Genomic DNA, 22,676 nt, shown 5'->3' with positions numbered 1-22,676 from the left:
GGCTGTGGTCATTACACTTCCAGGGGAAGCTGATGGCTCATGCAATCATCTCTTCTACCAAGTAATTTGTTTTTCAGTATTTTCACCTACTCTGAACAGGCCAAGGACTTCATACAGCTGATCACACCTGCTGCACCAGTGGTTTTCTTTGGAGCTAGCCTTCAGGTAGACAGTTGGTTTTGTACTCTGAAATACTAAATTGTGTGTAGAAATTTCCATTTTGAACACAAGTTTAAGAAAAATACTTTAATTTGTTCCTTAAAGACAAAATTAATATACAGATTGCAATTACTTGCCCCACTTAGAACTGAGGTTGTACAGGTAAATGTTACAGTACCCAAGCTCTACAAGATACAAGCAAATAAGCTCCAGAAGTAAGCACAGGACACTAACAGTATGTAATTACAGTGGCTCCCAGGCATAAGGCTGTTGCACAATACAAAAGGTTTGTGTATAAAGAGTTAGTGGAAGTCAGCTCAGTAAATGCTGAATCCTGCTACATAAAGATACACGTCAGATATTTATTGCAGATTATACACAGTTATTCTCTGGGAAGCTGAAGTATTTTTGGAGGATCACATAGGTTCTAGCCAGAATCTAGTGTCATGCTGAAAGCTTCTGAACTTGCAGAAAGCTGCCCATTAGCTTAAAGCGCCTAAAACCTCTAAGCCCTGAAACATTTTCACGTTTTCGATAACTAAAATGGCACCAGGCTATAAGTTTTAAAAATCCTCTTTAAACATGTCACCTAAAGTTGTTATTCATTTCTCCTCCTCCTCCTCCTCATTCAAAAGCTGTATTGCAAGTTTTCTGGCTAATGACTGGAAGGGGTTACTTTCGTTAAAGTAGCTTAATCCTTTCTCTATTAATAGATGTCTCTAAACAAATGTTATCTGACCTTCTATTTCACGACAGAACTGAGTAAACTCAGCTGTTCTGGAACATGCCTTTTGGTGCCTAGAAGTATTTTATTAAGATATCTTTGAAAAGGAAGACTTTAGGGGAGGAATAGCTTTGCAAGAACATCCTAGCATACATGTGTAAGAAATGACTGGATTATTATCAATTATCACAACAGGGGGCTGTCAACACAGAGAAACCCATGCAAAGATGCACACAGGGCGATCCTGTGCTTTAAAAGACACAAGTTTCTTCCAGAAGTATTTCTAGTTCTAGTCCAATTTCAAAAGATTTCTTCTGCCTACAGTTAAGATTTTCCTAGTCATTAAAGATGATGTCAATCTCAAGAAAGAAAAATAAATTACTCCTCAGTTTTTCTGGGATTGTTTTAATGGGAAAGGCAGAATCTCGGTCAAAGCTACTAGGAACTCAAGAGAGGAATATTAACTTTCTACATCAAAACCCAACTCATTTGGTAACAAAGCTTTCATTGACTACAGCAAGAACTGGTCTACAAATGCCAAGTTCTCTTCTATGGAGAAGCATATCTGCCAAAGAAAAGTATGCTTTGCGTTGGGTTGTGGCGAATAAAGAAAAGGAAAGGATGGTCAGCATTGAAATCCTCTTCCATAACCATGCAGAGCATAGCAATGCCAGCAGTGGCAGCTGCAGCTTCCGTGCCTTCCTCGTTCACTTCTACAAAAGCCTTGTGGACAATTTGAGAGAGAAAGAGGTCACGTGCCCCTGACATTCCTGACAAGTCAGCCTTGCCACTGTCAAATACATCCAACAAGCCCATAGCGGCTAAATCTGATTTAAGGTCATAGCTTTCTTCTAGCTTAAACTTTGGCAAATGCACATGAACATCAGTGGAATATAGATGCTCTGGACATGTCCATTCCTGGAGCTTCTCTAAGGTAAGCTGCTTTTCCAGCTAGAATTAAAAAGACAGAGATCATTACATATCACCAGTGTGGAAATATTTCATTTTCAGTAACGTTTACAAGGCTTTATAGAGCACTATACAACTATAAAGCAACTGTACAAAATTGACCATACCCATATCTTTGATAGCTCCATACAGATCAAACAAATGCTATTAAAATTAAGTGGAGTCAGTGCAGTTTTTACTTTACAAAGGAATGCAGACATTTGCTTCTTGCTGCAATGTACAGAAGGGAAAAAACATGCACCGATAGCAACTAACCCCAGTCTTTCTTACTGTGTAACCTAACTAAATGGAATTACATAATTAAAAACCAGTAACAAAAATAATCATCAGAGAGCTCGAAGAAGCTGATGCGTTCCTGGTCATTTAATGGAAAACATTCTCACTGCTTTAAGACTAAGAAAATAAAGACTTTCAAAGGTAATGAAAGAAAAGTTCCGTCATTAAAAAAAATAAGCAAGGTAAGTTAATTCTCGTGGTTAACTTTGTTTTCGCAGTCTCCCTCACAGTTCAGTTCAGCAAGCCAAAGGATGCATGAACACAAGCTACACAACCAGAACACAACTTCTCTTCCTGATGCAGCACGTGCACGTATTCTTTATTGCCATCCTAGCAGAGCATTGTCTAAAAACATGCTTGATAGATATGGGGCTCTGAGAACAAGGGTTCACTAAGGCTTTAATTTTGAATGTCTGAATGTATCCATTAAATAACCGCATTAGCTTAGATGGGTCACCTTCTGCAGTCCAGTGGAGTCATCTTCAATGTCATCAGGTAACAGGATGATCATACTAAGTTCTCTTCCATCATAAGGCAGCTCTAAAATACGCATCTTCACTTCAGGGATATACCCAAAACGAAATTTGTTTTTCTGATACATCATTTTCACTGTCTTTCGTTCATTCTGGATGGATAAAAGGTACCAAAAGCAACAGTTAAGAAAATACTAATTTAAAGAACTAATAGGAAACAAGTAAGTTAAAAATTGCATTCTTGCAAAAACTCTTCCTCCATTATATCAGGTGATTATAAAGCTGCCTTTGTCAGGCTCCTGACTGCCTGTTTAACAACAGTTTCTTCTGAAGACAGGAGTTTGTATTATATTTGGTTCTCCTTTGGCTTCTATAGCACAGTCCTCGCAGAAACTGAAACAATTTCTTTGAGTTGCTGTACCTTTATATTGTTCTAGCCCCCAAAATTACATTAAAAGTCAACAACAATCAACTCTGTTCACCATAAAGCAGATGACTGTATACAGTATCTTGTAAAGCTGTTAACATAAGCAGAATATAGAACAAGAAAATGGGGCTTAACCAAAATGTGCAATCATTTTAACACTGTTTACCTAGCATCACAAACAGGCACAGTTCATAGCACCTGAAACTGCTAGTGGACAGAAACTCTGCTAGGCACAAGCAGGGTCCTAATCTACTTGTGGGAGTTATCTCTGATACTGTTCTAGAAAGTGAGAGAACAAATAGCTTGCTGAATACAGAAAAATACTAGGATCGATAAAAAACCCTTCGGGTGAACTGAAAGCATTCATGCAAGACTTCTTATTTATATTTTTTTATTATTTAATCTGTAAGCAAAGCTTCGCTTTAGAACCTACATTATTTGACCTTTTCATTAGATATATACTACCAAGACATATGTGTATTACCTTATTTAACCGAAATGGCATGTCAGCGGTGTTGGCTTCTTCAAATTTCTCTGCCCAGTTCCCTTTGAAATAAATAGCGTTCACCAGTACGAGCCTGGTCATGCTATCAACCGAGCCTTCAGACAGCAGATTAGGGATTTTACCTTCAGAGAGGGAAGAAAAGAAAAGTCGCAACAAAATCTTGTCATAAGTTTATGGCATATAAAACATACATGAAGAAACTGATGCCACAGAAATACTACAAATATAAAACTCTAGTCCATTCCTGTAATAGAGTGTTTTTCAGTACCTGTCTCTCTACTTCACCATACTTTTTAATAGTACACACTACCGTAACTTTTGATATACAGTAATTTGATGAAAATGTAACATTCTTAGCTTAAACTGTCATATATGACTCATCATACAAGAACTAGAAAACACACATATTTAGGATTACTGGATTTAGAAATATATATATATATACAATATGGACCGGGACTGTGTAAAACAAATTCCCCAACTCATGAGTATAAATCTTTGTTTAGGCACCTCTCCTCCACTCATCAGCCTGAACACAAAAGATGGAAAAGTCTCAGGACTTATGGAACTGTTTAAATGTCTTGCTTAGGTATTTTCTGGTTCTGTCAACGCATCAAGTGAATATCTCATGGCAAAATTAAGCTATTCCTGCTCCCGGAGTATGAAACGCTACCAGTTATTTCATTAACCGAAGTAGTTTACCTTCAGTTTTCTCCTCTACCCACTGGTTAATTTCTTTCCTGGCTTCATCACAAGCATGAAGGAAATCAACTGTAGCCAAATCAGCTCCATATAATTTCTGAGTATTAGTCAGGAAATCCTAGATTTTGGAATGATAAGAATAGCTTTCATTGCATGCAGATAAGAAAACATCTCTTTATGATGTAGATAAGGTGCATGTCAAACAGATTATCATCCGCTCTGAGGTGGGGCTCTAACAGTGCACTGCCTGGGAGGTTTCTGGGGTTGGTTTTTTTTTCCTCCGCCATCAGAGTAAGCCTCATAGTATGTCTGCCACGTATATAGCTGATGGGGTGCTTACTGCAGGTGTTGCAATTTACCTGTCATTCTCCTGAAACAGGCTTAAGCACAGCTAGGATAAAACAGAACTCTCCGGAAGAGCTGAAGAGGGATAAACATAGCAGCCTAGGTACACACAAAGGTATAGTTCACTGGTGAAGAGGCATGCTGTTCAGACATGTCGGGCATCCCCTCCCAAATACAGTGCTTTCAAAAATATTTAAGTAATGTGGTACTAGACCAATGAAAATCCTAAAAAGCTGATTGCAACAGACGCAGAGATGGTTGCATCCTAAAAAGCTGGTTGCAACAGAGTGGGATGTTATGACAGTTGCTGTAAACTAAGAACCTAGACAAATGATTTTTCTCTTGAGCACAAGAGCAGCAGAACCAAACAAGCAATGGAAAGGATCTGCTGTGTAACATCCTTTCAGTGAGATGCACGGATGCTTACAGATAGAGAAATGCATATGCATGTATGCAACACTTTTGTTGACTGCCCAGTAACATTTAGAAATAAGCCTAGAAATATTTCTACTTCATAAATACTCAGAGTTGCATTTTCCCACCAAGTTGCACCACACCATCATGATCTGCACCAGCGTACCGGCAAAAAGCTGTAGGACTTCTCTCCAAAAAGCCGATTGCCAAGCCGTAAGAGATAGGGAGCGTTGCTTCTGTTTATATCCATAGTCAGAGTCTGAAATCTTGAATGAATATCTTCAACTTTGTCAAAATGAAGCGTCTGAAATAACAGAAGAGAACTAGCTACTGCTAATACTATCTTAAAAGAACACACAGTGTATCTATAGGGTGGGTCTGATCCAGCAGGTAGGTAGGTTGAAGAAAGAGAAAAGAAGAGGCTGGGAGCTGCTTAGAGACTTCTGTAAACCTCAAAGAATGAATGAAACCATTTCTTGGTGCTACGCTACCTGTGTTAGCCACTTCCATTAAGCTCCTAGTTTACACATAGTCACAGCTGAAGCTGTTGATCATAACCCTTAGTCCTGTCTGCGTGACACCTGCATGCCTCCCTTCCGTGGACCACTGGGCACGAGGACTCATTCCCAGGCATGGAATTGAAAAGAGAGACGATGCCATAGAGACACTTTAGCTTTCTTGCTTCCCCCTTTGGCCCAAGGGAACCTGGGGTTTTGCTTTTCAGAACATACAATCAAAACTAGCACAGGTGAGGTCTTAAGAAAACTTAGAACAATTATCTTTTATGAAAAATAAGTGCTTTTTAATATATATATATATATTAAAAAAAAACCCTGTATCATCTTAAAAATCAAATGCATCACTGGAGTTTCTCTTTACCAGTACCTCCTTTCCCAGAGCCAAGCTGGCTAGCCAAGGCTTACAGATACGACAGCAGGAGCTGTCAGACCTCACTGACAGGGAAGACTAGGCCAAAGCAGGGACATTCACATTCAAACTTAAATCATGTATTTCTCAGTATGGAAGACTGCTGAGAAACAGCCACTGGATTCAAAAGAAAGCCTTCATTTTATTTCACTGGGATTTTTGTCAGGCCTTGCTGCCCACATTAATGCAAGCTGTGTTGTACATCTGAATAGCTGAGCAAAAGCATCGTGGAGGCAACGTACAACAGGATTATGATCATAGAAACAAATTTCTATACGCTTGCAAACAGCCCTTGACAGGTATCAATCACTGCCTCCCTAATTAGCTATGTTTTCATAAGTAAAGCGCTATGGTATGGGAACATGCATTATTGAAGGTGACTGTGCTGAAACACGTTTTTTTCCCCAAGTTCCTTTTTTGATTTCTGCTGTCAGTATGTTTATCCTAGGCGGGGCTGTCAGTTTGATTACATGGCATATACGTTCAAAGTCTGTTTGTACAAATAGTGAGAAAGTAATTTTATTGTCTTATTCAGTAAGCACAGCACCACTCAACAGTATAAACCAGTTCCTCCTAAAGTCCAGAATACAAAGGTTAAATTACTCATAGGCAAGTACATGATGATGACTACACTGAGAAGTGTCATCCGCCCTTTCGCGCTAGTGGGTGTTAGCCTAACAAAGGAGAAAAATAATAGTGACCGAGTCCCTTCCGTGCAGGAGGCCTCAGGGGAACCTGCACACTCCTGCGTACACCATTTTTGCAATTAATAATGAAGCTTTTTAAACTCTCCTACCTAACCTAAGGCTACAGTAAGAACAAGCACGTGGGCTTAGCTCCTCTGAGGTAACCAAGTGCCTAGCTGTTAGTAAGATACTGATACTTAGGTAGCATCATCATGCATTATCGCAGTTGTTATGCTTTAAACATAAAAAACTATACATTGTGTTCCTTACAAAATACACGGTATTATTATAATAAGCGTACCATTCGTAACCTTGTATTACAAAGCAACAGTTCTTTGTCGAAACGTCTCGACAAAAACTAGTAAGGCCTTGCTGCTGGAAACTCCAGTCAATTTAAATGGAGACTGATCCATTAATGAACTCAGTTTCCTACTTCAAGAACTAACTTAGTAAGTGCAATTAAGTGAGAAACAAGGGCCACAGCAAATATGGAAAGAGGGCTCTGGAGCAGGGCAGGCAGAAGGTAACCGCAGAAAGGAGCCCGAGGAAGACTCAGTGAGCATGACAGAAATCTTGCCCTGAGAACATAAAAATAATACCCTCCTTTCATTTTTCCTCCCCTAAAACAAAACATTTTTTAATGTAAATAAAATATAAAGCAAAAGAGAAATTTTTTTTAACTAACCTTCAGCACCTGGGCCTCTGTATTACCTTTGGCCCCCAAAAGGACCATGGCCAGAGCAGCAGAGACACTGACAGGAGAGAAGAAAACATTCCCTGCTGGGTTGGTCTCATTAAACCTTCCGAGCAGATCAAGTGCAAACCTGCTGTTGGCATTACGCAGGCTCTCCATGGTTATAGCTGAAAAATAAAAGTCAGTAAGGACTCTGGGAAACCTAACCTAACCTTGTGTAGCTCGCAGAGTAAAGACGGGATTAATGGGGTTGCAGCTGGGTACAGAAACAGCAAGAACTGCATTGTCAGTGCACCTCCTTCAAAGAAAAAATCAGTCACATCATTGAAAAAGCATATTTTTTCCACATAAATTGTATATCCCAACCTTCCCTATCACACTAACTTTAAAGACATGATTTTAAAAAATTCCTTGCCTTCTACCTTGAAATGGGAAGTATGTGTGCTGGCAGGATTGCAAGTGAAAGTCTGTCAGTCTCACAGACCCAGCACGCCCCAGAGAACTCACTCGTGCAGCTTTCCCCCAAGCCTCCCACCCAAATCCCGCACAGAAAGCATTCACAGTACCTGCGCAGGGAGAATTAGACAGCTTTCAGCAAGCTGCCCATCTTCGTGGCACAAACCACACCAAAAAAAGGTGTCAACCCTGCCAAAGATTAAGTATACGCTCACCTTCAGCGGTGTAGAGCACCCCTATTTGCACCAGTCTGCTCTGCCGAGAACCAGCGAGCTACCTGCACGCTGCATCCAGGTACAAACGCACCTGAGTCCCAACAGGGCCGAGCGCCCCTGAGCGCGTGGGCAGAGCCCGGAGGCTTCGTCAGCCGAAGGTGACGTACCGGCTAGCGAAGGCAGAAGCAAAGCGCAGAACAGACAAGGCTTCAGGGCTGACACTGCGCAGCCGGAGCAGCGATTCCTCTCGGCGAGACGCTCCCTAGGAGGCCCTTGGAGCAGGGTGGGGTGAAAGGCGCGAGGGCTGGGTCAGGGGCAAAAACCCACAGAAAGGCTAGCGGCAGTACCGCTTGATGCTGGAAAACCTTCCAGCTCAGATGCCTGCTTCTCTTTGCTTGCTTGCAGCCGGACTTTCGGATTTGGCTGTTTCTAGCTTGTTTCCTGAAGGAGTTTCATTTCAGACGCGGGCATTTGCGCATCTGGCCCCAGCAACCAGGGCAGCTGCCCAGCAATACTGTTACGAGTACTGTCCAGACCCAACTACATGGAGGAGTTGCACCAGCACTGGGGTATTTCCAGCACAGTCTTTCTACAGGAATTGCAAAAGAACACTATCTGCTTCCACCGCCGGATGGACAGACGCCCGGCATCTTTGCAATGTTACTTTATCTAGCTCTATGCTAAAAAACGAAAACAAAAAACCAAACCAAAACAAACCAAACACAAACCCAAAAGCGTACTTTCACTTTCACATGCTCACACCACCGCACTATGCAAGCGCCTCACTGAAACCAGCCGCGTTACAGCCCCCACCCCGCGGCTGCCCGAGAGGCGCCGGCCGCCCCGCGCAGACCCCGCCGCCGCGGGGCGGGGAGGAAAAAATTCCGCTCTCCGTCCCGTTATCGCCTCATTCCTGCATAAAGCAGCCGGGGGCGGGGGTCCCCCGGCCCCCTCCCGCCCCGCGGAGCCCCAGCGCAGCCCAGGGCCGCCCGCCTACCTGCGCGGAGCGGCGCGGAAGGGACGGCGGAGCCCCCGGCGGGGCGGGGCGGGGCGCGGCGCGGGGGTGGGAGCCCGCCCCGGGGCCGCGGTTTCCCGGCGAGGGGGAGAGGGGGACCTCGGGGGGGTGACTGAAAACCAAGCCCCTCCTGCACGGGCGATGGAGGATTGGGTGCTGCCGCGCCGCCCAGGGTAGCACGTCACTGCCTCCCCGTCACGCTGCTCTGTTGACGCTCAGCGTTCAGGCCACCGTTATCCTTAGCTTTTTTAATTCACAGAAATAACAGCACGGAGGGCTCTCTTCGGTTTAACCCGATGCTTTTCCTCCCCCAGCCCTTTACCTGGAGCTAAAGGTGACCGAACCGCCGGGTGGGCTCCCCGCCTTCAAACCAGGCGTTTACTTCCGTCACCCGAAGCAGCCAAGCTGCCGCGCACCGCACGAGGCGCCGGGCGCCCCAGCGCCCCTTGGGCGGCGGCCACCGAGCCTCGCGCGGGAGCGGTGCACAGGAACGCAGGTGCCCGGAAACACAGGCCGGGCGCAGGGCCCCGCACGGCCAAGCCCAGGTACGCGCCGCGGGCTGGCGGCGTTCAGAAAACCCCGGGTTTAACGAGGAATTCCAAACCGGCTACACGGAAGCGGGTTGTACTCCGCCAAGAAGTAGAAAAAAAATGCATAATTCATGGCTGGGAAAAAAAGAAAGGGCCCTACGGCACTGACGGTTCTTTCATTATTTCAGGAACAGAAACCACAAAACAAATGGCTGTATGTAAGCTAGTGCAGCTGTCTTTGGTATTATACAGTTAAACTAAAGGGTTTCAGAAACTATGAATAGGAAAATATATAACGAGCAAAAAATTAAAGCTTTGTCATTTAAATATCGCAGAGGCAGCATATGCTTTCTCATTACATTCTTTGTTAAAGGACTAGTAGACTAGGCGGTAGGTAATAACCCCAGGTGTCCCGTGATGATAAAACGACAATCCTCACCCCCGGAATACCCTGTAAGGACATTTGGTACAGAGACATACTTTTATTCCCATTCTTGCCTAAGTGCTTGTCCAGGTATTATCCAAAAAAAACCTGACTAGTCAGGATGCTTAGCAACACCTGGAACAGGCTGCCAGAGACTCCTTTCATCTCTAGGGAATGCATCAGGACATTAAATGGATGAAGCTGGAAGGAAAGGGAAGGGAGGAAAAAAAAAAAAAAAAAAAAGAGGGAGGATGGGAGGGAAAAGGGGGAAGGGAGCTAAAGATGTGCCCCAGCCTCATCAGAAACAAAATTAACTTCTTCCTTTCCTATGAGACGTCACTGCCCGACTTGCAGCCTGGTGGCCACAAAAAGTGAAGGGCAATGGGGACTACGAGGACAGAGGAAGCGGGATGGTTTTGTGCCAGCAAGAAGTGAGAGACCTCCGCCCTCAGGCGCGCAGGGCAAGAGAGTTGTTGTAAGTGGCAGTTGCTGCACACGGCTCTGTTATTCTCTTCAAGCCTGAGATGCAGACCACAGCAGCGGCTTCAGGCACAGCTGAAAGAGGCAATTAGTGCAAGAAGAGCAGCCCTATCCTAAAGAAACAGAACATTGTTGTGTAACGGCAGCTCTTCCGCCAAGACATCTCCTTCTTAGGGAGAGCAAAATCGGCCACAGAATAAAATGCTGGAAGTTTTGTTGTGGCGGATGAAGAAGAGGAAGGGATGGTCAGCAGTGAATTCTGGAACGATCATTGCACAGCGCATCATCATCACTCCTGCCGTGGCGGATGCCACTTCAGTGCCTTCTTCGTTGACTTCCACGATGGACTTGTGCACTACTTCAGAGAGCACCAGCTCGTTGCCAGCTGAGATGCCCGAGAAGTCTGCCTGCCCTAAGTCAAATGCGTCAGGCATTCCCATGCTGCTCAGAATGGGTTTCAGATCATAATCTTCTTCCAGTTTAAATTTGGGTAAAGACACCCTCACCTCTGTAGAGTCCATCATTTCAGGATTGATCCAATCTATCAGCTTCTCATATGTAAGTTCTCTTTCCAGCTAAAGAAAAACCCAAAAGTTACATAATTAAAATGAGAGTCAGTTTTACACAGCCAAAAGTGGTGATTACTGTGTTTGTTTACATAGTGCATAATATGCATATTTTTCCCAGGGTTTAGAGGGTCTCAAGCCAAAAGCGCAAGTTATACTTCTCACTAGAGACTACAGCCCCAGCTGAGATCAAGCCCACGTGCTTTTTGGTAGATACAATACGGATCAGTCCCTTCCACATAAAGTTTGCTTTTATAAAGCATGTGAGATTGGGGGTTTTTGGGTTTTTTTTTTTTTTTTTTTTTTTTTTTTTTTTTTTACATATTGGAAGCAAAGGCATGGAACTGATGACAAGGTCCCTAAGGAACTGAACCCAGTTCTTCTGTCTCTTAACCACAGGATCCTCCTTCAGGTTGACAGGCTGATGAAAAAGTCTGCTCACAATGCCCTTTGCAGTCAGTGTTAGAAAGCCTTATCTATAAATTCCTTGTCCAGAGCACGGAATAGCCAAAATTTGTATCATATCTCCACAACAGAAGAGATCCTACGCTTTCCTGTGAGCCTGTTTCCAGGTGGCAGGCCAGAGACAATCTGCCAGCTGTTCAGAACAAAAGATGACCTACAGGACAAGCTATAGGACTTCCTAAGAGCTCCCCCAAATCCCCTCTCACCACATACAATGCTCACCGTACTATGCCTTCACCATAACCACAGCTAACCTCTGCTCCTGAGGAGGGCCAGGTCTTCCAGAGCCTCTGGCCAAGGGGGCAGCACACAGCTCGACCAGCGGTGACACAAGGCATGCCGATCGCTTTGGCGGCAGGCAGCTGTGGGACACTTCAGCTGGTGTCAAGCACCAGTGACGCAATAGCTTTGGCATTGAACTGCAGGTCTATATGCAGTATCAAGCTCTCTCTCCTGGAGGGATACAGACTGTCTTTGCATTTAGCTGAACAACTTACACTTTCCAAGCCAGTGGATCCATCCTGGATTGCATCAGGGAGCAGGATGATCATGCTGAGTTCGTTACCAACATAAGGGAGCTCAAGGATTTTGGTCTGGAAGTCCCCAATATAGGTCATGTTAAATCTGTCCTTCTTGATCATCATCTGCACAGGTTTGGTCTCCTCCTAAAAATAAAGAGATGTCAACAGTTAGACTGAGTTAGTATGCTGGTCTTGAAATATGAAGCAAGCATCCAGTTACACAGGGCTTTAGAATTTGACTAAAGAGAACTAAACACACCACAGAGTACAGTCCCACCACTGTCTTTTGTAAAGCAAGAGATAAGTAGTAAGGATCCCCGAGATTTAATTACTAATGTGGAAATGTCTGTGAAGTTTCCTTTAAGGCAAAGGGGCAGGGACACACAAATTTGCTCACTCAAGAACTAGTGACAAGCACTAAACAAAGCCGGTAAGAAGCAGGGCCTGTGTTCCTTGCTTTAAATGAATACGAAGTAATGTCAATGTAAGTATTTTCATTTTTAGTCCATGTGGCTCCAAGTGCTATAAACAAAGGAGAATTAAAATATTTTAAAACGATACTAAAAATGCCAAGAAAGTGGGAGTATTATTTTGAATTCTTAAAAGTCGTAGAGGTAATAAGGAGGGGAAAGATTTTTCTTCTCAGTTTCATTCTCTGCTATCTCCTTCCATTTTCACAGTCGCTACTGCTCCATATTGTTTAAATCATTATTTTCTCCTCTTCAGTTAAGAGTTTCCTTGCTTTCTCCCTTACCTTCTGAGATAACCATGCAAGTAGTTTTTTGGTTTTAAAATAAAGCCCATTGTTTCAATGCCCACAGAGCACATGGCAGAAATTACCTTGCAGCAGCCATGACACATGAAAAGGATGGAGAAGCAAAGAAAAGGCCACACAGCATGTGAAAGTCATCCAGTGAGTCACAGAAAGCGCAAGAGTCAGAAATAATGTCACAGGATGCTGGAAAGACTCCTGGGATGTTAACGTAAATCTCTGCTACTGGACAGATTGTAAAATAACTGGCTTAAAACTTCAGGTTACACCTGGTATTTCCAATTGCTCATTTGAGCCTACTCACAGACTTCTGCAGCTAATCAGCAGCTAGTCATTAGTAGGATGAAAATACAAACCTAAGCCATTTAGTTTTACAAGGAAAGAGACGTGCAGTTGTTTGCATATCTAAAAGTGAGTTCCTTGGCTGAGCCAAGGCAGCATTCCCCAAACTTACATCTTACAGCTTTCTCTCATAGTTACCTGGATCTCAAAGACTCTGATCTTAAAATAATAGTAATTGACTGAAGAAGACTTATATACAGAAGTTTCTGCACATGTAGAACTGCTCTTTTCTGCCTACAACCTAAGGGAACGTTTCTTTTCTTGTCCACACCAGTTTTACGCTAAAATAATCAAGTTCACTGACGTCTGTGAAATTATTCACAACTCTCAAATAGCCCGACAGCTTCACTCAACTGTTTTCTTCTCCTTGGTTCTGTTTTAAGCTCTGTAACTATGTAGAGGGCTACCTCTGTCAAACAAGAAAGGTACAGGAAAAAAGAAGAGACAATGAAAGAAATACTTAATTGTTATATTAAAGTTTCTAGTAATTATGTGAAACTTAACAGAAACTAAACGAAGAGAGTGTTCATATTAAAGGGAGAGAGTACAAGGAATTTCATACAGCCTACTGAACGTAACCCTGCTTGAATGGTTTCTTTTTTCCTGCAGAGTTAAACGTATTCATTTCAGAGTACTTCAGAGTAACAGTTGTCAGCATTTTAGCACATCATACCTTGTTAATTTGAAATGGCATTTCTGTTGTTGACTCTTTGTTGAACTGCTTTTCCCAGTTGCCTTTGAAATAGATGGCATTCACCAACACAAGTCTCGTCAGTGAATTAAGAATCCCCTCCACCAACAGGTTCCGAATTTTACCTTTATGATACATAGGGGAAAAAAAACCGCAAACAGTTTTTAACAGTTTGACATTATCTAATATAGTATCTACTCTATAATTCATACACAGTAGATAAGAGAATCATACACCAAACAGCAAGAGCTCAATGTTTCGATTTTTTTTACTTCACAATATTCTATTTTGAAATAGCTGTTTACCCAAGCCTTAGCTGCTATTAAATACAACGGGGTATTCTGCAAAACACTCACCTTCAGTCCTTTCCTCTACCCAGCCATTTATTTGTCTTCTGGAATCCTCATAAGCGTTCATGAAGTCAGTCTGTTCTAGTCCAGCATGGTAGAATTTCTGACTCAACTCTATAAATGACTAACACGGACATTCAGAACAGCTTTTCAGCAATATATTTTACTGTAATTCAGCCACAGATTATTCTTAAAATACACCAAGAAAATCTGCTCACTTCCCTCCCCCAGCTTCATACAGAGCCATTAAAGTTTTGTCTGACACGTTCCTATTAGGTTTTATATCACCTATTTGAACTAGAAATTGTCCACTGTATGTTATTAAGTCAAATGGCTTGCTTACTATGCTAGAAAGTTCTACATAACTTAATTGAGAAATGACATGGCCAGTTTTGGGGGGTTTTTGCTTCAGTGAGAGAACATAGGATTTTGTAAGCTTCCCTCTACATAAATTTCATTGTTAAACCTCCCAGACTAATAGAAAACTTTTAGTTCAGAGGGGAAGTGATTTTTCTTTGAGAGAAAAACATAGCTTCTCTCTGATTTAATAAGAGTTAGATATTTATTACACAGATACAAAGTTTTAGAGTACAATCCATGTAATTTTAATCTATTAGACAAATGAAACACTAGCGTTCTTCATAAAAAGAAACACTGTAAATCATTCCGGGGGGTGGGGGGAAGCCTTACATCTTCTTGCTTCTCGGTAAGCATCTAAGGAAACATGTATAACAATACCTATTATCCTTATTTAGATCTTATGATAAGGAAAATCTTAAAAGTAAAGTACTCCTCTCGGTATGTTCTCTGAATGACTTCCATAACAGAAAAACTACAAAATACTGCCCACGCTGAAGAGCAATAACAATTCTTTTTTATCACACTTACACACATTCAAGGGAAAAGAGATCTGTCAACCACTTGTCCCACAACCAAAAATATGAATGGATCCTAGAACCCTGAAGATTTAGAGTCTGATGGATTTTATAGTGCTTTGCACCAGTTGTGCATTCAGATCACAGGCTACCTCCACCAAGTTCAGATACTGGGCTTTGGCACAATCTATCACATTGGTAGGTCTCAGCCTAGAAAATTTGGAAAGTAAAACCCAAAGCCTGCCTTTGACCTCCAAAGGAAACCAGGTGCATTATACTAAAAAACCCCCACAAATTTAATGGTTACTTACTGAGAGAAACTCAAATGTCTTTTCTCCATAAAGTCGGTTAGCAGTTCTCAGTACGTATTTGGTGTTTGGATCGTTAATTTCAGAGAGAAGCGATTGATACCCGTTGTGAGCATCCTTGGCTTTGTTCAGAGAAAGTACCTGTAGAAAGTCAAACATCCTCAGCGGAGTCCATGCCTTCTCTAAACACACTTGCTTTAGCACAACTTTTTTTTTTTTTTTTTTTTTTTTTTTTTTTTTTTACACTTTTGGGTTTAAGAACTGTGACTTGAAGCCAGAAGATTTTTCATCACACCTCCCACCAGATGATAATCTGGAGCTTATCATGCAAGTCCCATATGATGCACCCAGCCAGATGTTGTACAAGTAATAAAATTAGTGTGCAGAAGAGTCAGCCATATTTAGTTTCCCCTCACTCAAGCCAAGCATTAGAGGATCACAGAATGGTCAAGGTTCAAAGGGACCTCTGGAGGTCATCTGGTACAAGTCCCCTGCTCGAGCAGGGCCATCTACAGCTGGTAGCCCAGGACTATGTCCAGACAGATTTTGAATATCTCCAAGTATGGCAATAATATAATGTAATTTTAGAGAAACTTGTATAGATTTAAATGAAAACAGAATGTGTGTTTATACTCCTCTTCCACTTTGCAAAAGAGGCAAACATAGTAACAAAAATGACTGATTATGCATTTAATACTGTCAATTGCATATGTAAAAAATATGCTAAGTGGTATTTGCCACCTGAGAAAGTTAAAAAAAAAATATTAAAACAAAGTGCAGCTACCATTTTGACATGCATACAGGGTGGATTTTTAATTTATTTTTTATGTGCCTGGCTACATTTTCAAAACATATATAGTCTGATATTAAGCCCAAAGAAGATAAGAGGAAATATTTTATGTAGCTACAGATTCAAACCTACAAAAAAATCCTAGGTACCTCTTAATGACATATTGAAGGAAAATTTGTCTCAAAAAAACAAAACCACAAAAAAACCCACACAACATAAACCAGGAACCTCGTAATTTCATACCAAAGGAAGCTCTGCCTATAAAAACAGGTACTGCTTACACACATACCAAAGGAAAACCTCTGCTCTCTGAGACCAGAATGATAATAATAGTTTAGCATAAGTGCAGTTCACAGGTATAACACAGATTTGTTGTTCATATGGTCACAAATTCAATACACTAAGTTTATTTAGACCTACCTTTGCTATTTGGGCTTCGGTGTTACCTTTTGAACCCAGCAAAATCATAGACAAAGCAGAAGAAATACTAAAAGGAGAAAAGAATAGATTCTGCCCGCTTTTGGTCTCACACAGCTTTCTTAAGAGGTTGAGTGCAAAAGTGGTATTTGCTGCACAGATGCTATCCATGGTTCAGAGCCTGGGAGATAAAACACAAAACAAGAACGGCTCAAATTTATTTGAATACAAACTGAGAAGTTATTTCTGTCTTTTACATTTCCCAGTATGAACTACGCAGCAAGTGTCACAATTAGGCTGGAAAATTATCAGCTCACTGAAAAACTGATTTGGTGGGACAAGCACCTTATATGCCATACTCCGCACTTGAGTCATTTTAGGGATTTATTGTTTGCTTTTCTGTTTCAATCCCATACCTGTAACAGAGACAGCAATTCCCACTGGTGTCATTAGACTCTCCACTGGGTAAACAGTATTACATAGTTTGAGATTATCATATACAACAGTATTTTGTTCAGGATTTATTAAAAGAAGTCTCTTTTGACATCACAAAGACAATTATTCGCCTTCACAGGAAAACCAGAGCAAAAAGTGAGGCATCAGAATGGCAGAATTATAAACTCTTACCTTCTCTAAGTCTATGTATCTTCGGTATTACCTTCAGCTTACTTGTATGTGTGTACACTGTGTTTTAAACCTAACAGCCAGTCTGGTAGAAGTCAGCAGAATGACTTGACCTACAAGATTAAACAAGAAAAGAAAAAAAAGTTATTTGTTCAGCATGACAGATTACAGTAATTTCCTGTAAGAAGAAAGAAAAAAAAAAATCAAAGTCCATTTCAGTTCCATTTTATTGCCTACAACACAGAAACAGACACAATAAAAAAACCTGCTCATAGATAACTTTACAGTACTTTATTTACCCCTCAACATGCGTAACTTGATGCCTGTCATACTCTACATACATCAGCTGTGTAGGTAGTTAACTAACCTGAGATTAAACCATATACCTATCAACGGAATAATAAATACTACAATGCCGAGTTAACTACAGGTAAGTATCACCAGACATCCTAAGATATCAGCTGGTAGTAAAGGTTTCTGTGTTTTGTTTGTCCCTCAAGGCAGGGCCTAATGTTGACACGTTGCTACAAAATACAAAACCAACGCCTAATTCATATTACTAATTCATTATCTCAAACAAATAGGTGGAAAGAACAAGCTTCTGTATGCCTGATTTTCCACCCAAGAAAATTTCTTGCTAGCAGCTTTGCAGTAAACAGTAGTAACTTTTCTCCTGTTTCTCTTCTCCCATAACTGAAAGGGGGGGGGGGGGGGGGGGGGGGGCAAGCTGAGATGGAAACAATTCTCCAATTGTCTGAAACAAGTAATTTACCTACATGTACTTTACAGCATAAGCAGGAGGCACTTTGTATTTTCAGTTCATGTTGGTTACAGTGAAGACCAGAGCCCTGATACCTGTCAGATTGCTAGCAAGGTTTTTTGACCTGAGGTGAAAATGCACAAGAATAGTGACAGCAGCAACCAGTATTATCTAGGAAGTTTTTGTAGGGTCCTCCACGACAGGCAAGAATTTACAGACAAAAGGACACAACTCACACTATTTGCCTACCTGAAAATCAGCGCATTAACCAAACTGTAAGTAATATTTCAACAGCTGGGACACAAGGCTAGGAATTGTATCTCTACAGTTATCCATGCTTTCTCCACAGCTCATGAATAGCAATGTAACTACTGATACCCTTCTCATCAGAGCAGTTTTGGAGACAAGACAGAATGACTGCACTTTAAGGAACAAAGAACATCGATACAAGCACATATTTGTCAGTTGATTGTAAACTATTTACTGCAAAAGCCTCAGTGATCAGAGGGTTTGCCCACAGCAACTCATTCCTCGCTCTGGTCTCCCTGTGGGTTCTGCAGGTCAGAAATGAGGCACACCTGCAGAGGTTTCTGGATGCCCTGACTCTACGTATTCCTACCACTATGAATTTGAAGCATATATTTTCAGCGGTAGACAGCTATGCTTTAGGACAGTCTAAATGGACAGAAAAGCTGTATCTAGATTAAACAGCAGATACACGCTGCAGTGTCTCTCCCAACTACCAGTTGTGCCATAGGGGAACCTGGCCAGAGTGGGGTGCAGCTGTCCTCCAGCCTGCAACCCAAGAGACACATCCCACCAAGACTACAACATGGATTAGCACCTGGTACATGCAGATGCCTTCTCATCTCACCTCAGAGGAGTCGCATGCCAACTCTTTCAAATACAGCCAGAGGGGGAGCTCAGGGTGATGAACATCAGGCCGTGTCCATCTGCACAGAGGAAGCTGTGTTTGCAGCACAATCGTCCCTTTTCCCATCCCCTGAACAAAAGCACGCTTTCTTGAGGCAAAGGGGTGTCACTTAGAATCACAGAATCGTTTAAGTTGGAAAAGACCTTTAAGATCATCAAGTCCAACCATTAACCTAGCACTGCCAAGTCCACCACTAAACCATGTCCCTAAGCACCACATCTACCAGTCTTTTAAATACCTCCAGCGATGGGGACTCAACCACTTCCCTGGGCAGCCTGTTGCAGTGCCTGACTACCCTTTCAGTGAAGGAGTTTTTCCTAACATCCAATCTAAACCTCCCCTGGTGCAGCTTGAGGCTGTTTCCTCTTGTCCCATCACTTGTTACTAGGGAGAAGAGACCAACCCCCACCTCGCTACAACCTCCTTTCAGGTAGTTGTACAGAGCAATAAGGTCTCCCCTCAGCCTCCTCTTCTCCAGGCTAAACAACCCCAGCTCCTCAGCCGTTCCTCATAAGACTTGTGCTCCAGACCTTCACCAACTTCATTGCCCTCCTCTGGACACGCTCCAGCACCTCAGTGTCCTTCTTGTAGTGAGGGGCCCAAAACTGAACACAGTACTCAAGGTGCAGCCTCACCAGTGCCGAGTACAGGGGCACTATCACCTCTCTGGTCCTGCTGGCCACACTATTCCTGATACAAGTCAGGATGCCACTGGCCTTCTTGGCCACCTGAGCACACTGCTGGCTCATATTCAGCCAGCTGTCGACCAACACCCCTAGGTCCTTTTCTGCCAGGCAGCTCTCCAGCCATTCTTCCCCCAGCCTGTAGCGTTGCATGGGGCTGTTGTGACCCAAGCACAGGATGCAGCACTGAGCCTTGCTGAATCTCATACAACTGGCCTCGGCCCATGGAATCAGCCTGTCCAGGTCCCTCTGTAGGGCCTTCCTACCCTCCAGCAGATCGACACTCCCACCCAGCCTGGTGTCATCTGCAAACTTACTGAGAGTGCACTCGATCCCCTCATCCAGATCATTGATAAAGATATTCAGCAGAACTGGGCCCAACACTGAGCCCTGGGGAACACCACTTGTGACCAGTCGCCAACTGGATTTAACTCCACCACAACTCTTTGGGCCTGGCAATCCAGCCAGTTTTTTACCCAGTGAAGAGTACACTTATCCAAGCCATGAGCAGCCAGTTTCTCCAGGAGAATGCTGTGGGAAACAGTATCAAAGGCCTTACTAAAGTCCAAGTAGACAACATCCACAGCCTTCCCCTCATCCACTAAGCAGGTCAGCTTGTCATAAAAGGAGACCAGGTTAGTCAAGCAGGACCTGCCTTTCATAACCCCATGCTGACTGGGCCTGGTCCCCTGGTTGTCCTGTACATACTGTACAATGGCACTCAAGATGATCTACTCCATGACCTTCCCCAGCACCAAGGTCAGGCTGACAGGCCTGCAGTTCCCCAGATCCTCCTTCTGGCCCTTCTTGTAGATGGGCGTCACATTTGCTAACCTTCAGTCAACTGGGACCTCCCCGGTTAGCCAGGACTGCTGACAGATGATGAAGAGTGGCTTGGTGAGCACCTCCGTCAGCTCCCTCAGTACCCCTGGGTGGATCCCACCCAGTCCTATAGACGTGCGTGTGTATAAGTGGTATAGCAGGTCACTAACCATTTCCCCTTGGATTATGGGGGCTTCGTTCTGCTCCCTGTCTTCCAGCTCAGGGGGCTGCATACCCCAAGAACAACTGGTCTGACTATTAAAGACTGATGCAAAGAAGGCATTAAGTATCTCAGCCTTTTCCTTGTCCTCTGTCACTATGTTTCCCCCCACATCCAATAAAGGATGGAGATTCTCCTTAGCTCTCCTTTTGTTGCTAATGTATTTGTAGAAACATTTTTTTGTCATCTTTTACAGCAGTAGCCAGTTTAAGTTCCAGCTGGGCTTTGGCCCTTCTAATCCTCTCCCTGCGTAACCTCACAATATCCTTGTAGTCCTCCCGAGTTGCCTGCCCCTTCTTCCAAAGGTCATAAACTTTCCTTTTTTTCCTGTGTTCCAGCCAAAGCTCTCTGTTGAGCCAGGCCTGTCTTCTGCCCCACTGGCTCATCTTTCTGCACATGGGGATGGCCTGCTCCTGCGCCTTTAAGATTTCCTTCTTGAAGAATGTCCAGCCTTCCTGGACTCCTTTGCCCTTCAGGACTGTCTCCCAAGGGACTCTGTCAACTAGGCTCCTGAAGAGGTCAAAGCCTGCCCTCCAAAAGTCCAAGATAGCAGTTCTGCTGACCCCCCTCCTTACTTCTCCAAGAAGCGAAAACTCTATCATTTCATGATCACTATGCCCAAGACAGCCTCCATTCGTCACATCGCTCACCAGGCCTTCTCTGTTCACAAACAACAGGTCCAGCTGGGTGCCTTCCCCAGTTGGCTTCCTCGCCAGCTGCGTCAGGAAGTTATCTTCCACATGCTCCAGGAACCTCCTAGACTGTTTCTTCTCCACTGTATTGTATTTCCAGCAGGCATCTGGTAAGTTGAAGTCCCCCATGAGAACAAGGGCTAGTGATCATGAGACTTCTCCCAGCTGCTTATAGAATACTTCGTCTGCCTCTTCATCCTGGTTGGGTGGTCTGTAACAGGCTCCCACCACGATATGTGCCTTGTTGGCCCTCCCCCTCATTCTTACCCATAAACACTCAACCCTATCGTCACCATCATCAAGCTCTAGACAGTCAAAACACTCCCTAACATACAAGGCTACCCCACCTCCTCTCCTTCCTTGCCTGTCCCTTCTGAAAACTTTATAGCCATCCATTGCAGCACTCCAGTTGTGCAAACCATCCCACCATGTTTCTGCGATGGCAACTATATCATTGTTTTCCTGCTGCACAACAGCTTCCAGCTCCTCCTGTTTGTGGCCCACACTGTGTGCATTGGCGTTGATGGACTTCAGTTGGGCTATTTAGGATTTGGAAAGTTGGGAGCGACGTTAAAACACTTGCGGGGCGAGATCTCCAACAGCTCCCGGTAACGGCTCCCCACTGCGCACCTCTCCAGGGACGGATGGTGGGACACGGGGGGGGGGGGGGGGATGGGATGACGGAGCCCTGCGACTGCCCACCGCTGCCGGCGCTCGGCCCCCTCTACCTCAGCAGGAGAACGGGGCAGGGAGGAGCCCTGCAGATCCGACGCTGTCCCAGTACGCTCAGGCACAAGAAGCCAAGGGTTTGACACTCGCCAGGGCGCAGACTGAGGAACAGGAAGGGAGGGAAAAGATCCTTCTCTGCCCCCGCGCTGGACCTGGCACCGTGAAACACGTTAAAACTCAACATTTCCGCGGTGCCCCCGTCACTCCTACACATAAAAAGCACTCCCGACACGCCGCTGCGGCTCCAGCTGACAAGAAGCAGAAACTACGTCACGAAAGAGGAAAAAAAAAATAATAAAAGCAACGCCATGCAGCCTACGCTTCTTTAAAAAAACACAAGCTTCCAGCAAAAAAATGATATCTGCAGGACAGCGGAGCCGCCACACTCACCCTACCGGGCGCCGCGCTCCCCTCCTCCCGGGGCGCTTCCCTCCCCTTCACCCGGAAGGGCCACCGAGCCGGGGGAAAGGGTGGGAGCTCGGCCCCTCCTCAGCCGCGCCCCGGGCTTCGGCCGGCGGCTGGGGCGCTTCCCCTCTCGGCGGCCAACGGCCATTTGGCCGTTGCGGCGGGAAAGAGTTGCAGCGCCCACCCCCCCCCCCCCCCCCCCGACAAAATGGCCGCCGCCCACCACAGCAGATAACCCTCACAGCCTCCTTCGCTTCCCCCCCCCCCCCCCCCCCTTTATATCTCCGCG

General features: G+C 44.0%; 2 protein-coding genes across 10 annotated transcripts; both read right to left on the bottom strand.

Annotated features, from left to right (window-relative positions):
* Positions 1-231: 231 nt before the first annotated feature.
* Positions 232-9,593, bottom strand: LOC104021847 (leukocyte elastase inhibitor). Of its 5 annotated transcripts, none has more exons than XM_087762182.1 (7): positions 9,310-9,593; positions 7,293-7,468; positions 5,161-5,298; positions 4,236-4,353; positions 3,513-3,655; positions 2,586-2,753; positions 232-1,834 (listed from the first exon to the last, which is right to left on the bottom strand). In XM_087762182.1, exons 2-7 carry the CDS (start codon positions 7,458-7,460, stop codon positions 1,433-1,435), a joined length of 1,137 nt encoding a protein of 378 aa, XP_087618308.1. In that variant the 5' UTR covers positions 7,461-7,468; positions 9,310-9,593; the 3' UTR covers positions 232-1,432. The 5 variants fall into 5 exon arrangements, with proteins under 5 accessions (XP_087618308.1, XP_087618282.1, XP_087618290.1 ...); XM_087762156.1 differs by lacking the exon at positions 9,310-9,593 and adding an exon at positions 8,970-9,298; XM_087762164.1 differs by lacking the exon at positions 9,310-9,593 and adding an exon at positions 7,973-8,944.
* A 137-nt stretch (positions 9,594-9,730) lies between these two features.
* Positions 9,731-22,563, bottom strand: LOC104021849 (serpin B6). 5 transcript variants are annotated; one of them, XM_087762141.1, is made up of 9 exons: positions 22,373-22,563; positions 21,982-22,134; positions 17,146-17,255; positions 16,522-16,699; positions 15,315-15,452; positions 14,135-14,252; positions 13,761-13,903; positions 11,950-12,117; positions 9,731-10,996 (listed from the first exon to the last, which is right to left on the bottom strand). In XM_087762141.1, the coding sequence occupies exons 4-9, from the start codon at positions 16,687-16,689 to the stop codon at positions 10,592-10,594; spliced, it is 1,140 nt and encodes a 379-aa protein (XP_087618267.1). In that variant the 5' UTR covers positions 16,690-16,699; positions 17,146-17,255; positions 21,982-22,134; positions 22,373-22,563; the 3' UTR covers positions 9,731-10,591. The 5 variants fall into 5 exon arrangements, with proteins under 5 accessions (XP_087618267.1, XP_087618249.1, XP_087618240.1 ...); XM_087762123.1 differs by lacking the exon at positions 21,982-22,134 and adding an exon at positions 18,777-18,855; XM_087762114.1 differs by lacking the exon at positions 21,982-22,134.
* Between the last annotated feature and the right edge of the window lie 113 nt (positions 22,564-22,676).

This window comes from Nipponia nippon, unplaced genomic scaffold (assembly GCF_047370975.1).
Source record: "Nipponia nippon isolate SJK-2023a ecotype South Korea unplaced genomic scaffold, ASM4737097v1 scaffold_1, whole genome shotgun sequence".
NCBI classification, from domain to species: Eukaryota; Metazoa; Chordata; class Aves; order Pelecaniformes; family Threskiornithidae; genus Nipponia; species Nipponia nippon.
Note: the sequence above shows the minus strand (reverse complement) of the source record. Positions and strands in the feature narration are given on the sequence as shown.